This window comes from Pezoporus flaviventris, unplaced genomic scaffold (assembly GCF_033815535.1).
Source record: "Pezoporus flaviventris isolate CSIRO_AGI_PZ_B2104156 unplaced genomic scaffold, CSIRO_AGI_Pfla_v1 ptg000002l, whole genome shotgun sequence".
NCBI classification, from domain to species: Eukaryota; Metazoa; Chordata; class Aves; order Psittaciformes; family Psittacidae; genus Pezoporus; species Pezoporus flaviventris.
Genome location: NW_026892550.1, coordinates 84,105,628 through 84,121,665, shown reverse-complemented (window position 1 = coordinate 84,121,665; position 16,038 = coordinate 84,105,628). Strand labels below are relative to the sequence as shown.

Here is a 16,038-nt window from a genome sequence, read left to right as displayed (position 1 = left end):
CCAGGTAACATACGTGTGGGACTGGGGCTAGGAAGCTTGTGGAGGACTAATAAATCCGAGGCAATCGAATATTTGTGTTCAGTGTTTGGACCTGGCAGCGGACATCGTCTTTCTCAAGGCTGTGCTCCGCACTCTCGGAAGGGCAATAGCAGAGTATGAATTTAGCTTAAGTCACACACACAAGGGTTAAACTTGCTTCAGCTTGAAAGCAAGGGTTAGTTTTTATGGCGGGAAAGGGAGTAATCTTAAATAAGAGCTGGAAATCAAGAAGGTGGTTTGCAGTCCAGAAAGAGCCTTCAGGGTGGAATGTTAAAGCCAAGTGCATTTTCTGGTCTCAGCATCGTTTTGAGATAATCCCTTTTGTTGCATTAGCAGCCGCTAAACAGGGCAGTATTTCTTCCATGCTTTGACAGGCTGCTTATGGACAACTGTTTTTCTGATATGTATGTGTATGCATGCATCTGGATTCTTATCTAGGCTGAGCTCAGAAATCTGGAGTAACTGCTTTGATGAAATCAGTGGATTTACTGCATGCATGTAGTTGAGATTAAATGAGTTTTTCCAAAACTAAACAAACTATTTCACAAGATTTAACATCCCCAAAATAACCATTAAAAGGTGTGAGGAAGGCATCTTTTCTGCATTCTTCCGCCCTTTTTAACTCCTGAGGTTACAGCTTTGCCTGGGTGAGTTAGAAAAGACTGGGGCTGCAGCGCTGGTGTCAGGGCTGGTTCCCTCATGTGCGGTGCCTCTGAACAGCAGCACTTAGCCTATTCTGCCCACAGGCTCCTCTGTGAGTGGAAACCTGTGCTGTGCAAAGTCACAACTCAGAAAATGCAGTAAGATGTGTGACTGGAACATACCTCAGTTTTCAAGAGCTGACAGAGGTAAGACGGTTTCCTGTGCTGGCAGATTGCTGTAGCAGAACATCCTAATAATCTTGGGCTGTGGCACTAACCACATGTGTCTTTGATTAGATGCCATTGCCAAGAACCAAATGCAGCCAAGTGGTTCCTGACTGTGAGAAACCTGATCCATAGAGGGAGAGAAAAGCTGTGTGTAAGCATTGTCAGTAACACCTTGCCTTGGGAAAGGGCCCAAGGCCAATGGCCAACGGAAAGATTGAATTTGTGATGTGGTTATCCAAGAAGTGTTTGCAAATACTAAGTATCTGCTGGTTTGGCTCTTGTTTTAAGTGGGCAATACATGTAGCGCACCAAGGGAAATGGGGTCTGCGTGCCACCTCATTCCCATCTGCCTGTGCCTGCTCTCTCTATGCTTCCTTGCAAGTGGAATGGTATTAACAAACCATGGAAATTGTAGACAAAAATCTATTATTGCACAGTTCCCTGTGTGTGATCTGCCAGAAGTACATGGCAAAGGCACAGAGGGTTTTGCCTGCCCAGTGCAGCCGTGCCCTCACTACAGTTCAGGACGTGTACCTGAACTGCAAGGTACCACTTTAGTACCACAGGAGTCTGAAACGCAAGCAATCATGAAAGCGTTGGCTTGTTAGTCCATTTGCCAAGCTCTCCTGCAGCATCATTGAATTGCTGAAGCCACAGTTTCTCCCATAATAATGTGCTCATTGTTAGCCCATGGAAAAACTGTGTTAACCTGTCAGGCTGTTCCTCTGGTCCTGCTTTGCATCTGACCCCCGGGACCAAGCTGGCATACACTTTTCATAGTGGAGAACGGTTGCTGTAGCAGGCTGTTGCTTATTCTACAGAAGGTTAAAAAGAGAAAGCTTAGCAGTTTCACAGTCATGCAGTGGAAACCTGACTTAAAAATAATAATAAGGGTTGGGGATTTTGCTTGTTTTCCATTGTTTTGTTTTCACTACAGAGTATTTCAGGAAAGTGTTTGCATGACAGGCATTACAATACCAAGAGAAAAGCCCTTCAGGAGGAATGGTCCCCTCCCTTCTCCTTCCTAGGAAATGCTAGAGTTAACAAATAACCCAAACAAACCCCAAACCTACAACTGTACTGCCTGGATGCATATGCAGATAGCTATGGCGATGTCTGGAATGCAGTGTGTAAGAGTAAGATTTTCAAGTGGCAAATAGGTCTTTGATGAAAGGTCCTTCTGAGACAGCTTAAATCTTCTTTCTGTGAATGTGTGTTAGCCAGTGCTAATGTTTGATATGGATTTGAGTTCCCCCACCACTTTGAGAAGAAAAGCATTTGAAATGTTCTCTGTGTTTGTAGGTGATAACAGGATCACCACATAGGAAATGCCTTAGAGTCACCCGACAAGTTAATTGGATAAGTGCAGTCTCACCTGTTTAGACTCTTTCCACCATGGGTACCACTGTCGGGGTGCTGCTGACTCCTAAAACTCAGGGCAGCTTCAAATGGCTTATGTGAAGCCTGATGAGGTTGGGATCAAGGGAAATGGGATGAACACGTATCTCGGGGCTGAAGCACTGTGGAGGGCTCTCCAGGTCCCATGACTGTCAGACATGTTGCTGCTGCAGCAGCAGCATCTAAGCATCTAACTCCATCTAAGCAAGTTTGGTGATTTACTGGTTCAAAACTTCATGTTCTCTCTACTAAAGCTAGTTTCTGTACTGGGACTGCTGAGTCTAGCGTGAAACAAGTGTGTTGTAAAGTATGAGGGATTATGTGATTTTGGGACTAGGAAACAATAGTAATTGTGCTTTTTTTACAGATGCTTAATACATTGGTATGGATGCTTCTTTTTGTTTGTTTAGAGCTGGATCTGGAGGAGGGGTCTGGATTTGCCCTGATTTCACCATAATTATTTGGCCTTAACGTAGAAATGTAAAGTGAGATGCAGAAATTACCAAGGATAATAGCTTTGGGGATGTTGCAGGGAGTTGTTGTTTTGCAAACAATATGTGGCATGAAATCACAAACACACACGCTTTCCTGGCAGCAATTAACACGAGTGCTTTGTGCTTCTGGGATTCCTTGGCCTGAAAAAGACCCGCAGCCGGGAATGTAACATTCACCCTTGACCAGGGAATGCAATGACCATGCAAAAAGGTGCAGCTCCACCTGACATCTGCACTGAAATGTCCCTGAAAGATAATGTGGGTGTGCCCTCCCCACCCTGTCCCTGATGATCCGTGGCAGGAAATGGTCTGAAGTTTTAAGCCAAATTTACCAGGTTCTGAAAATAAAAGTACTGACCGGCTTCATGATTCCTGATCCTTTTCCTTCTTTTACATTCTTTTGGGCTCCTATGCATTTTATAGTGCAGGTACAGGGACTATAGGTTAGTTAGGCTATAATTATAGCACAACTGCAACTCAATCCTAATGCTGTCACCATTATCTCTATCTTAGAATCATAGAATGGTTAGGGTTGGAAAGGACCTTAAGATCATCAAGTTCCAATCCGCTGCCATGGGCAGGGACACCTCACACTAAACCATGTCACCCAAGACTCTGTCCATCCTGGCCTTGAGCACCAGCAGGGTGAGCATTCACCACTTCTTTGGGTAACCCATTCCAGTGCCTCACCACCCGTACAGTAAAGAACTTCTTATATCTTACCTGAACTTCCCCTGTTTAAGTTTAAACCCCTTGTCCTATCGCTACAGTCCATGATGAAGAGTCTCTCTCTAGCAAACTTGTAGGCCCCCTTCTTACTAAAGTGTAAATCATGCTTCAGTCCTGCCTCTATAGTGTCACTCCTTTAACCTTACCCGTAGCAGCTTTGCAGTTTGGGATTCTGGTAGGTTAGCTGCCAGCAGCCATTTGGGAACCCATGCTCATCTGTATTTGCACTTCCTGCTGAATCCTGTAGCCTTGCTGCCTTGCTGAGCGTGCATGTAGAGCCTGCCTTTGGGTGACTTACCTGTTTATCTCACAGGGAGTCATGTGGGCTTTTCAGCAAGATGTTTTCCATTGCATACTCCCTTGTGTTGTGGGTAGGGCCCTGGGCTGAGCTTTGTTGCCTTGTTTGCCAGTCCGCTGTCAGCAGAGAAAATCATGTTATTGACATGTTTCAGGTTCCTGCTCTTCTGTAAGAGGAAAATTGCAGCAGACCCTCAGGAAGTGCTTTGGGAGCCTCTAATGGAAATTGCCACGCGGAGCTGGGCACTGCTGCAGTGTCATTGCCAGTGCACCTGGGATGGGAGCTGCAGGCTGAAATGAACCCTTAATTCTCTGCAGCACCCAGCGTCTCTCTCTGTGACTTGTGGCAAGACACTGCAGATACTGGAGAGCAACACCTGGAAGCCCCTTTCCCAGGGCTGTGTAAGATCTAATGCAATGCTGGCTGTGCCCTGGCCAAGCAGACTGAATGCTGCTGCTGAGGCAGACATTCCCAACAGCTGGGGCAGGGTTTGACATAAATACCAAGACATTGACGTTTGCATTTTTTTGTTTTCTGGATGTATTCACAACTCTGTTAGAAAAGGCTTGTTCCTGAAGCTGTGAAGGTCTAGGGAAATTCCTTTGAAAACAGCCTTGTGCTAAAGCAATTAATGTTTATGTCAGATAATTAATTCCAAAGGAGGGATAAAATTGCTGAAGGGCAAAATAAGAGAGTGAAAACTATCCGCAGGTTTTTGAGACATTTCTTATTGCGAAGGGAGGGCTTATTACTGAGATTAGCTTTTCAGAGGTTTTATAAAATAGGGTTCAATAGCTATACAGGCTGGATTGTTTGGCACCAGCGTCTCGGTTTGTAGATCTGAATGTCTGCTTGCAGTTAATATAGGTGCAATAAACGTATGTGTGCAAAAGAATTCACGGAAGAAAAAACAGTGCAAGTGCCATAAGAAATGTGTTGCAGCAAAATGTGAGCATAGTTAAATAAAAAAGCCCAACCATACTGACACTCGACCCTGAAAAACAGGAGAACTCTAAAACGACAGCGAAGAAAGAAATCTTGACTGATTTCTAGATCTGATGTCTCTGGGTTTGCCCCTTATGTCTGTACTTCTCTACAACTTATATGTCACCCGTACTATGCCAGAGATGGCACCGCTGCCTGCTGCCTGTCAGCATATACAACAGAGTCACTTCATTCCTCAGTAAAAGCGAGAATTCTTGTCCCTCTCCATCCTCAGGAAGCCCAGCAATAGCAGTGTGTCCAGAGAAACTGTGCTGGGAAGCACGCTCACAGCTCCTTGAAGATAGGATGTTTTTCCTTTGCTGATATCCAGACTGACTTTCACCATACCATGTGCTTGCTTGCAAGGTCACCTCTGACAGAGAAATTGTGTTCTAGTTTTTCTTGCCTCCTAGCAGTCTCATGGGGAAGTTGCTCGCATGTCTTGGTACAGATCAGGAAAGCCTGTAGATCTCTATCCAGAGTGCAGGCAGGTGTGATGAGCTGTCTGCCTCCGGCCTGCCTACATTCAAGTGTGGGATTCAGCTGGGGTTCAAGGTGTGCCAGTGTCTGGGGAGGGCTGCTTTTTTTTGTCCTGGGTGCTGATAGTCCCCAGGTGTTACTCCATATCCTTCTGCTTCCTTTTTTCTTTGAGGGGGGAGTTTTCTGGACTAAGATAGCTTTTAAGTTTAAACCAGGGGCTAAGTAACTGAGTTAAAATAAGCTACTGAAATTCCTCAAGCAATAAGAATTGAAATTCCCTTTTAAAAATGCCAAACAGAATTAATGGCATACTAAGTACAGCAACCGAAAGCACCCTGTTTCCAGCTCAGAGAGGCATCACTGGAAGAATTAACATAAAGCTTGAATTAGGTTCAATAATTACTGAATTTATTTGAAGTTATACAGACAGGAGTAAGACCTCAGTTCAAAATGCAGTTCACTTTGCAGAAAATGCCTCAGTAGTTGTGTATGGAGAGTCATGAAAGTTCTAGGAGCCTGGGTGCTGGAGAAGACCGTGTGTAGTTTTATGGAAGGGCAGTGAGGAAGCTCTGCCGTCTCAGCTGTTCTGGACTGGGCACTAAAAGGGATGGGCTGGCTTTGATGTAGGTGTGCAAGACTCAGGCAGGGACTCCTGCCTTTGATGCGGCCTTTTCCACCCTCTCCTGCTGTGGTGCTGGCTGCAACACTAGCTCTCCCACCACAACTTCACGATTTGTTAACTAGACTTAATAGCGGCCACTGCTGGGGTTGTTTGGAGACTTCCCTGTGTTGAAAACGTTTTTCACTTCCAAGCTGCCCCAGTAGTGCTCAGTATTACTGTTATTACATGATGCTTTCTTAGCTTGCTGTTCAGAAAAGCAGCTGCCTTCTGCGGGCTGGTGTAAGCTACCATTATGCTGGGTGGTATTATGTGCGCTACTGTACTTCTGGCATCCGGGTCTATCATTTAGATTAATTTGGAAATTGTGCAGTGACTTGAGGAAAACTGCTTTTGAATTGGAATTTGTTAGCCCAGAAAATACAATTAGTCCAAAAAACCCTCTAATTGTGTAATAAATGCAATAATGCGTGGTCTTGCATATAAACCAGAGTACTGGAATATAACTTGTGGTGCATTTTCCATTTTTTTTATTTTTTTTCTTTCCCAGTATGGGGTACTGCATCCTTTTTGTCCACGGTCTAAGAAAGCTGTCTACATGGTTAAATAAATGGAGAATTACTGTTCTGACCCTCTTTGCTTTACTGCTGCTGCTCTTCTCTTGGAAGACCGTGAAACAGAACGAAATCTGGCTGTCACGAGAATCCCTTTTCAGGTACGAGTGACCACGGGAGAGTAATTGCATTCTTGTATTGTTTAAAATAAGTTTGTTACATGGAATAGTTTTCTTTAGCACGAGTCCTGCTATTGATGCATTGTTGTGATTAACATTTTTATTATTATAAAGTAACAGCTACTTTTTCTTTTCTGGCAGCTGTGCATAAACTGGTGTCAGCACTTTACATGCTTATGCACAGACCCTGGTTCTGGCAATCACATTTTTAGGACATGCTGCTTTTACATAACTTCAGTTCTCTGAAATTACCAATAATGTAACACTTTTCCTTTTGAAGATGTAGCAAAAATTTGTTGTGATCCTCCAGAACACCATAGTAATGCTGTGGAATATATTGAATTTTCTTTAGTGATGTTCTCAATGACAAAAAATGAAATGACATGAATTGCCCAACTTAATGTACCATATTTTATTTTATTTGATTACTCTTTGCCAAACAGCTCTCTTTACAACCTCATTTATGTATTTTTTTTGCACTGAAACAGACTGTTTCACTTTGTGTTTTGCTAGCAAATATATTGCATTTGCCTCCAGCTGCTTTCAGCAGTTGTCTAATTGTGAAGTAATCGCGAAAGTGCAGGTGATCTGCACATGGGTTGCTTAACTTTACTCTCTGACTTACTGGCCAGAGCAAAGTTTAATTTATACAGCCCTAAAGAGTATGAAATTATTTTTTTATGTGTACCCTTCGTTCTTCAGGAAACTCCAGTGAAGTGGTTGGGGCCCCGTTAGTGGGATTTAAAAGAAAATAAATCTGGAATAGAGGTTTCTTCACTCTGACGTGATTCATCGCCCGTCTCCCTGAAAGGCTGTTTGCTGTTCAAACAATAGCAGCCATGGTGACCCGTCTGGGCTTGTGCAATGATCCCTGTGAAGCACACCTCCAGCCTAAACCCTTCTGGCTAACAGTGGCTGGTCAGAGGAAAAGCATCAGGCTTTTTCCAAGTTAGATGACTTTGTTGTTGAAAGGGGGGTGGGAAGATGGCGATTCCATATGCTGAGTTGCAGGCATCCTCTGGTATCCCATTGTGTACAGTTACGGTCACCCCTGTTTAGGAACGATGAAGTCAAACTGGAGCAGGTGGCAGGAAGACATCTCCTCCTATAAGGAGCACTCCTGGGATGATATGGGGCGCCAGGGGGTCTGTCACAGAAGAGCAGAAAAGGATTATATATACCTAGCTGGACATAGATGGACTTCTGTTCATCCTACCTCTGTGCAAAGCAGGGTGGCAATGTACAATCCAGCTCATACTCAGAAACCATGCCACTGCTTCAATGCAGCACTGAGCTGGAGCTAATACACCTTGCCTCAAGGCAGGGATTTGGTATTGTGCAGGATAGTATGCAGGGCTCAGTGACTTAGGTTGAGCTAACTTGCTCTTCAGCTCATGACTTTTAGAAACAGTTCCAGGAGAGGGATCTTCCTTGGGCTTTGGAGGAGAAGGCAAGAACATAGGTGTGCTCCTGCTGGGTCACCTCATGTAAAATCCTTCCCCTGAGATGAATCAGCAGTGGATGTCTAGAAAAACAATGTAAGAACAGGGCCAGCAGCAGTAATAATTCATTCCAGTCCTTTTCCAGCTTGCAGTAATCTGCAGTTTAAAGACTTCCTGAATCAGGAGTTACTTGCTATTTTTGCTTTTAACAACCACTGATGGATTTTCTTCCATTAATGTGTCTGACTCCTTTTTCAAATCTGTTTATAGGTTTGGGTTCTACAGCATCCTGTGTGCTTGGCCCTGTTGTTAAAATTACACAATGTGCACACTAAGATTTCCCTTCTGTCAATCTTCGGCCTGATCATCTTGTCTGGTGTCCCCTAGTTCTGGTGTGCTGAATGAGTAGTGAGTAACAATCAGCTCAGCACTTGTCCCCCTCAGCCTTTATCCCCATGTCCCCCAAGCCTGGAGTCTTCTGATTTTGAACTCTACTCATATGGAAGCTGTTCTGCATTTCTGTTCCTGCTTGTTAGTCTTTGCTGGATGCTTTCAAACTCTAATCTGTCCTTTGGAGAAGGAGACCAGAATCCCCTTTCAAGGTATATGTACAGCACAGCAGCATAGGGCTCTTTCTGGTTTTACTTCTCTTCTCCTATGAATTCTTGATCTTCCACATGCCTTTTGTCACTTCTTCTATACAACAGGTGATACTTTCACAGCACTGTCCACAGAACTCCAAGATAACAATTGTGAGTGGAAGTGCCTGATTTATGGACATGAATCTGTGTGCAAATTTGTGCAGATTTAGTGTTTGCATATACACTCTGATGCTTGTTCCTCTACCAGAGTTGTATTTCATCTGCCATCTTCTTGCCCAGCCTTCAATACCATGAGAGCCTTCTGCAACAATGTGTAGTTAGCTTTAATTTCTGCAGTGTTACTTACGTCAGTGTCTTCAGCAAATGTGTCGTCTCCCTGTTTGCTCCCTTTTCAAGTCATATGTGAACACAGCTTAGGTGCATACACTGCACGTTTCTTGGCAACCCTAATTGCAGTCTTCTCCAATTGTAAAAACTGTTCACTCTTTCCTTGTTGTCTTTCATCTAGGTGTTGATGAAGGAGAGGACCTTCCCTCTTATTCCATGATGCCTTTAAGAAATTTGAAGTCTTTAGTGAGAGAGTACAGCTAAAGTCTTTTTGAATATTTAAGTGCACAACATTGATGTGTGTGATTCAGCCAGACTGGGATATTTTTGCTCATAAGCTCATAAAAGCTTTCCATAGTTTCAATACCACGTAGCTGTTGAGTCTATCAAAGAACAACAGATCTGCCCAACTAACGTCTTTCTGCAAAAAAACAAGATCAGTTCTTCTCTGTTGGATTGTAGTTATCCAGAACTTTGCTAGAACCAGTCTTCATTATGGATCTCCCCAGATTACCTGGAGTGGAAATCAAGACTTGCTGCTCTGTTGCCCCCCAGATCCCTCCCCTAGAGCCAAATGAAGTCATGTTCCTCACGTCCTATTTCTCTAGTGCCGGCCTTGTATAAATGGCAGGCTACATACTGCAACTAATAGCAGTTTCACATTTTATTTCCTTTGCATGCATACTACCAAGCCCAATGGATTTATAGCTGTTCTTGGTGTTGATTTGTTTTAAAGCCTCTTTTACTGCCACTTCAGTTTGAGATAGGGCTTTGAACTTGACCCTGTAGGGAAAAGCTCCCATGTGGCAACCTCTTCAGTACCACTGTAGTTAGCACTGGTGCAGAGAATCCATTTAGCATTTCTGCCATGGCTTTTTCTTTTTCAAGCACTACTTTGAGACCTCCATCATCTATTTGCCTTAGGGGATCTTTGGCAGGTTTCCTATATCTGATGTATTCCATTATCAGCTTTGATGGCTTTAGCAAGTTTTTCCTTAAATCTCTTTTGGTCTGCCTAATTATGGTTTATGTTTAACTTGCTGAAGTTTATACTCTTTTCCTTTTTCCTTCTGTAGCTGTGATGTTCACTTTTTAAAGGATTTTTTTCATTTCTCGTAGCCTTCTTTACTATGCTGTTTAACCATATTGGTCTTTTTGTTGTCCTTTTAAGATCTTAGGTGTTGTACATCTCTCTTGAGTCTGTAATACTTCAGGACACTTCTTACTGATGGGAAGGAAATGCAAAAGAAGAATAGTATAGCAAGAAGATAATGTCATCCAGGAGTGGGAGATCTCTTTGGGCAGGAGGAGGCAGCTATATATAGGCTGATGAAGAGAGAACGGAGAAGTGGATGGAGACATGTGCAACAGCCATAAATTAGAAAGGACAGCACAGGAGGAGGAGATAAGAAACAGTAAAGAAGTATGAGAGAAAATAATAATGAAACAGAGCAAATCTATAGATGTGGGAAAGGAGACATAAATCAACCTACTTGGTAGTCTCTGCGTGTGTTGAATATTTTATTTTTAAGAAGCATGTGCTGAGAGATTCTTTACTCCCATTCCTAGTTCTTCATTCTTCTTTTTTCGGTTCCTGCTTTAATTCATTACTGTTTTTCTCGCCTCTTACTTTTTTCTCTACTTTCCATTCCTCCATTTGCTTGGATGTGTTTCTTCTGGTCAATCTGTCACGATTGCCTTGGCCAAGACCTGTTCTGTTATACAGGCTGTCTCTGCGCTGATCCAGGAGATGACTGTATACCTAGCATGTTATCGGTTTTGCGCTTGTACCCCATTTTGTCTCATTCTCCAGGCTTATCCCACTTTGACATTGTGCTGCAGCACTGTTGCCGTCTCTGGGCCATCCTGGCTTTCAGTCTCCAGCCCAGGGGCCAAGTTTTCTGGATGCAGAAATCCTGCCGTGTCCTGGCTGAAAGTGTAGGAGGATGATGCTGTCTGAGGAAACGCTGCATCTCCACATAAGTACACAAACATATGTGCAAGGACTAAATGAGAAGCAAATGAACCACAACTATAAGAATTGCTCAGCTCTAGAGAGAGCTCGAATATACAGAGAGCATAGAAGTGTTCAAATATGTATCATTTCAATAGATCTCTAGAGGCCCCAAGCAGTTTGTTTTCCTGTATTGGCAGGTGGGCAGGGAGGGCTTATTTGTTAATTATTTAAGGAACTACCCTTATAGGCAGAATGTACAGGCCAGGAGGTCAGGCTCCATAGGCTTCGGCTGCGGTCAGTGTTAATTTCTGAAGCCAGAGAGAGGGAGGTGAGGGCTGTGGGCTAACCTCTGCATCCGCTGTACCAACCTTTTCAAGGCTTGTCAAGCTGCCATGTTTCCTGTTGCTCCTGGAAAGCATCTGCATGTACTGCCCACGTTTGTGACAGACAGTGCCTGGAAACACAGTTGTAACCGGCAAAGGAACTGTATGAAAGTGGCACTTTCTTAGTCAGCTGTTTTCCCTCCTAAGCCAGGTCTGCTGACTTCAGTAATTTGCAAAAAAAACAACCCATCCTCAAAGGTGGCATTTACTGCTGTGTTATTTTGTTAATTCCGAAAGCTGGATCAGCTGGGGAGAGCAACTCCTATTGCGTTTTGTGCATCTTCTATAGAGCAGTTTAGTGTGGCCCAGCATTGATATCTGTGAAATCAATACAAGGGTAGGAGGCCAAGGAAAGTGGTTGGTTGTGTCATTCAGAGAATAATTTGCTGCAGAGAATCTTTATTGGTGATAATGATTCCCAAAGCAGAGGAGATTTCCTCTATCCCCCAGGGCTTTGGCTGAGGTGGGAATGGCCCTGTTTCCCTGTAAACAGAGCACTTTCCATATGGAAGTCACAGAAAACAAGTAAAGACTCTTCTGCCCTGCACCCCAGTCACTTTGCAGAGCAGAACATGCACTTACAAAAACAGTGGAAGGGATCACAGAAGACTTTTCCCAACTGAACTGAGACTAGGTGATGCTGATATTTGAGGTTGGAAAATACCACTGTTATTTTATGTCCCTGATTTACAGCTAATACGGTTTTGACTTCCTATGGGGAGGAAGTGTTGCGTAAAAGGGTTGGCCTATTGTTTATTTTCCGTTTATGTCACTTACTGCTCTCGTAGAAGTCAAAAGGGAAGGAAATCCTCTGTAGGAGTGACGTCTGATCTCGGTGAGCTTGTATCTGGCTCTAGCCAGATTGGTGTCGTAGGTTTTCAGAAGGCACATGTGGGCCGTGCTGGAGAAGAGAGAAATGGGAGTTTGGAAAAGCACATTGGAAAATTAGATTGAAAAAAGAGACTGGGTGCTTGTGGGAAGCAGAAATGGAAAAACATTGTGTTCTGCCTTGTTATTTATACTCCACCCTTTCCTGCTTGGCTTTCATTATGGACATTATTGTTTCCTCTGTCAATGAGCAAACAGTGTTCTTGGCTGGCCCAAGAATCAATTAACAGGAGTGTTTGCCTAGATTCTCCTACAAAACCCCTCCGTGTCCAGTGCTGTGTTTGCTGCTACCTCCCACAGCACAGAGACTCCAAGCAGCCTCCAAAATCGCTCTGTGCCTTTGCAAAATGAAACTCCACACTCCCTGCTCGCGCAAGGAGAATAAATAGGTCAGGGAGTGTGAGCAGTATGATGCATAAGAAAGCCCAAGTGAGAACCCAAACTGATTTCTGCCTGTCCTATGTCACCCCCACCTCCAGCAGAAGCACGCTGATGAAGGGAGCTTGATTAGTGATGTTTTAATAAAAGGGACCAGCAGGATTAATAATAAATTCTATTCAAAGGGAGACAGTCCAGAGTGAAAATATTTAAACATATGCATCTTACTGTTAAAACCATATCTCATTAGAACTGAAGTACTTGTGCATATGTACTGTACTCCTCACTGTTTGCTCTGTTTCAGCAGAGGCTTGTAGCAGAGCCAGCAACTCATTGCATGTAGCTCAGAGAGCAGCAGTTTTGAGTGCCTGTCCATGTCTCTGCCTGTAACACTGGCACTGATGTAATGAAACCTCTCTGTATAAAAATTAATATTCCAGTAATGCCCAGAGGTTGTAAGTGTGTAGTTAATAGCTCCCAAGGCCAACGGAAATTAACACAGCCATAGCAGTCACACATTACTTGCTGCTGCTGCAGTATATCTTTGTGAAAACTAATACAGAAAATCATTCTCTTAAGAATAGCATCAATTAAGTGATTTAATTCAGCGATTAGTCACAAAATGTCTTATTCCTGTAGTGTTCCCAGTAAGTAATTTGGAAATACCTAATGATTAGGAAGCCAAATGCAAGGTGTATTTTTAATTTCAGTAGGCAAACCGTGGCTATGTTGTGCTAAACTCTGTAAGGCAGCCGTGGGTGAAGCTTTGGAAGCTCTCACAAGTAGGCATTAGCAACACTTGATACCACTGGCTGCAGATAAGGAAAAAAGATATCCTATTTGCCACTGGGATTCTTCAGTGCTGTTTTACAGCAAAATCCCCAGCAAAGGGTTTCTGCAGCTGTAGGTGCACTCTCCCCCACTGGTAGGGGCTGTGCGCAACCCTGTATCATTATGATTAACTTCCATACCCTCCAAAGTTAAACAGGAGAGACAGACAAGGCAAAGCAACACTTGAGAATTTCCTAAGCCTTTCTTTTTTCTGCCTGAGGTAGGAGGGTCAGAGATGATGGGGGGAGAAAAAAGAGCGGCTGGCAGGAATCTACTTGTGAGCAAAAACCAGCGTTTTGTCTGCTTTTACATGAACAGATTCATCCACCTTTATATCCCTTTACCTCAGAGAGCCCCTATTTATGTGCTGGAAAGGATTCCCCCATTAAACTTGCAGGGGAAATGTTTCCATGTCGTAGGTGCCTCGGATTTTTTTCTCTCTTTAACCTTGAAACGGTGTTTCCTCTAGCTGTGCAAGGTGTACCTTGCTTTCTGTGCTCTTAATTAAGTAAATAAGCATATGCTTGCTCTTCTCCTTTTGTCTTTGTGCCCTCATTATTGATTCCAAATGTTGAGTCCAATCTGTATGTGGCAGTGGAGGTGGAGGGGAGCGATGTGATGGCTGTGCAGCCACATGTCCTCAGTCATGTGTTAGAATGCCAGAGTGTATACCTTGCCAGCTAGTGACAAGAGTCCCAGCTAGGGGCAAGAGTGCCATTAGCCCTCACCTCCTGGCTATACTCCTCTCAGCACTAAGCGCATATGTGCTGGCTTAGTACTCAGAGTATGCTATGCATCCCCTCTAGTGGCTGATGCACATGGAAAAGATGCCTTCTTTCTGGTACCTGCAGCTGACATATTTAAATCGAGATTTTTCATAAGGTGCTCCATAACACTGAAGTTTAAGCAGGGAGTCTGCTATGGCTGTATTATAGAAAGTGCTATACGCCTTCCCTCTAAATGTTGGCTTTTTTAGAGTCTTTCAGTTTAATAATTCAGATTTTGAAATATGACAGCATCTGGACACAGGGAGTGTCGCTGTGTTGGTGCTAGAGGTGCCTGCAGTGACAGCGGCCAGGTTAAGGTTGATTCCTGCCACATATTTGTGTCCACTCAGAGCACGTGGGAGAAGGGGACCGTGAGGAGAAGGTGAGCCTTGGGGAAAGCGAGGTAACTGGATCACTATCATTGTCCTGCTTCTGTTCCTCTTTGCAGCTCAGGAGTGAAGACCCTGCCCCACAATGCCAAGGTGCACTACAACTACGCCAATTTCCTCAAAGACCAGGGCCGTAACGTTGAGGCGATCTACCACTACAAAACTGCTCTCAAGTAAGTCCCTTGATGGCTTGTGGGGCTCTGGCTGTGTGGTACTGTTATCCCTGCCCTTCCATGCCGGGCATGGGGCAAGCTGCCTGCTCCTCACCACTGATTCCCAGGGGTAGCTTGGCTTTCGGAGGCTGGGAAAGTTCCCTGGCTCAGTGTTTGTGTGTCATTAAATGAGATAGCTTGGCTTCCCTCCAGCTCCACACGTGTGTGTGTGTGCACACTTCAATATATGCAATAGAAATGTTACCATAGCTACACGTTGAGCAATGAGGTGTCATTTACACAGCTGAATGTATGCTGGTAAGCAGGAGGTAGTTGTTCTAAATGCATTTTCAGGTTCCTGGGCCATTTATCTTAGTAAATTGTTAATGGTGTGTGCCTGGAAAATGCCAGTGCTGTAGCCATCTGAAGTGCAGTAATAATAATAGTACTTACTACTTGTATTGAGGCCTCTGTCCACAGAGCTTTGCATGAACACTAAACTAATTGATCCTGAAAATGTTCCTGTGCAGCAGCAGCATAAACATCATTACTGTGGCTCCTGCTAAAGCAGGAGGGTGAATCGCCGTGCCCATAGATGCATGGTAAAACTGGGCCCTGGGCTAGGCTGTAATATAGGACATCTCCTGTGGTATAGGTCTTTGGAGGACCCTCCTGACCATGGGTGGATGGAATCACTCCCTGAGAGCAGCATCGCTCCTGCTGGGGCTGTTAGTGCAGATCAGCTGGGGCCTCGGGGAATTCTTTCTGCCTGGACAGTGCTCAGTGCAGCAAGCAGGTCACCCCAGTTCCCCAGACCTCTCCGCTCTGGTCCTGGGGGTCTGGGATAAGGGACAAGTCCCTCAGGGGTATAAGTGCAGGGGAAAAGGCAAGGGGACACGTTGGCAAGGGAAAGCAAACATGGAGGGTGCAGATGTCTTTGGGAATAAAAGCATATGTGGGAAGGACAGACAAGGTGAGGAGTGGCTCAGATGATGGACAGCAAGGACAGAGCTCAGCTCTATAGGGCATGTCAGGAGGTGCAAGTCATGTTCTTTCCTGACACATAGTGTGGCAGGAAACTCCAGAAATTACATCTGTGTTTTGTCTTCTGGCCAGCTGGCAGGGTTATAACAAAGGCTCTCCCAGGGCTCCTATCCCACCCAGGCTAAGCTTGCAGGACAGGAGTTCAGTGTCACTGAGGAGGGCCTGAACCTGGGTGAAAACTTTTTAGCTTCTTTGAGCAGCATCCTGTTCTGTTTTACCATGCTGGGCATTTAGG

General features: G+C 44.3%; 1 protein-coding gene across 1 annotated transcript in view; it reads left to right on the top strand.

Moving 5' to 3' along the window:
- Nucleotides 1-16,038, top strand: part of TMTC1 (transmembrane O-mannosyltransferase targeting cadherins 1) — a 147,224-nt gene that overhangs the window by 94,089 nt on the left and 37,097 nt on the right. Inside the window, exons 10-11 of the mRNA XM_061444822.1 lie at nt 6,461-6,625; nt 14,667-14,780. Coding sequence (XP_061300806.1) covers nt 6,461-6,625; nt 14,667-14,780 — 279 coding nt within the window. The remainder of the gene's footprint in view (nt 1-6,460; nt 6,626-14,666; nt 14,781-16,038) is intronic.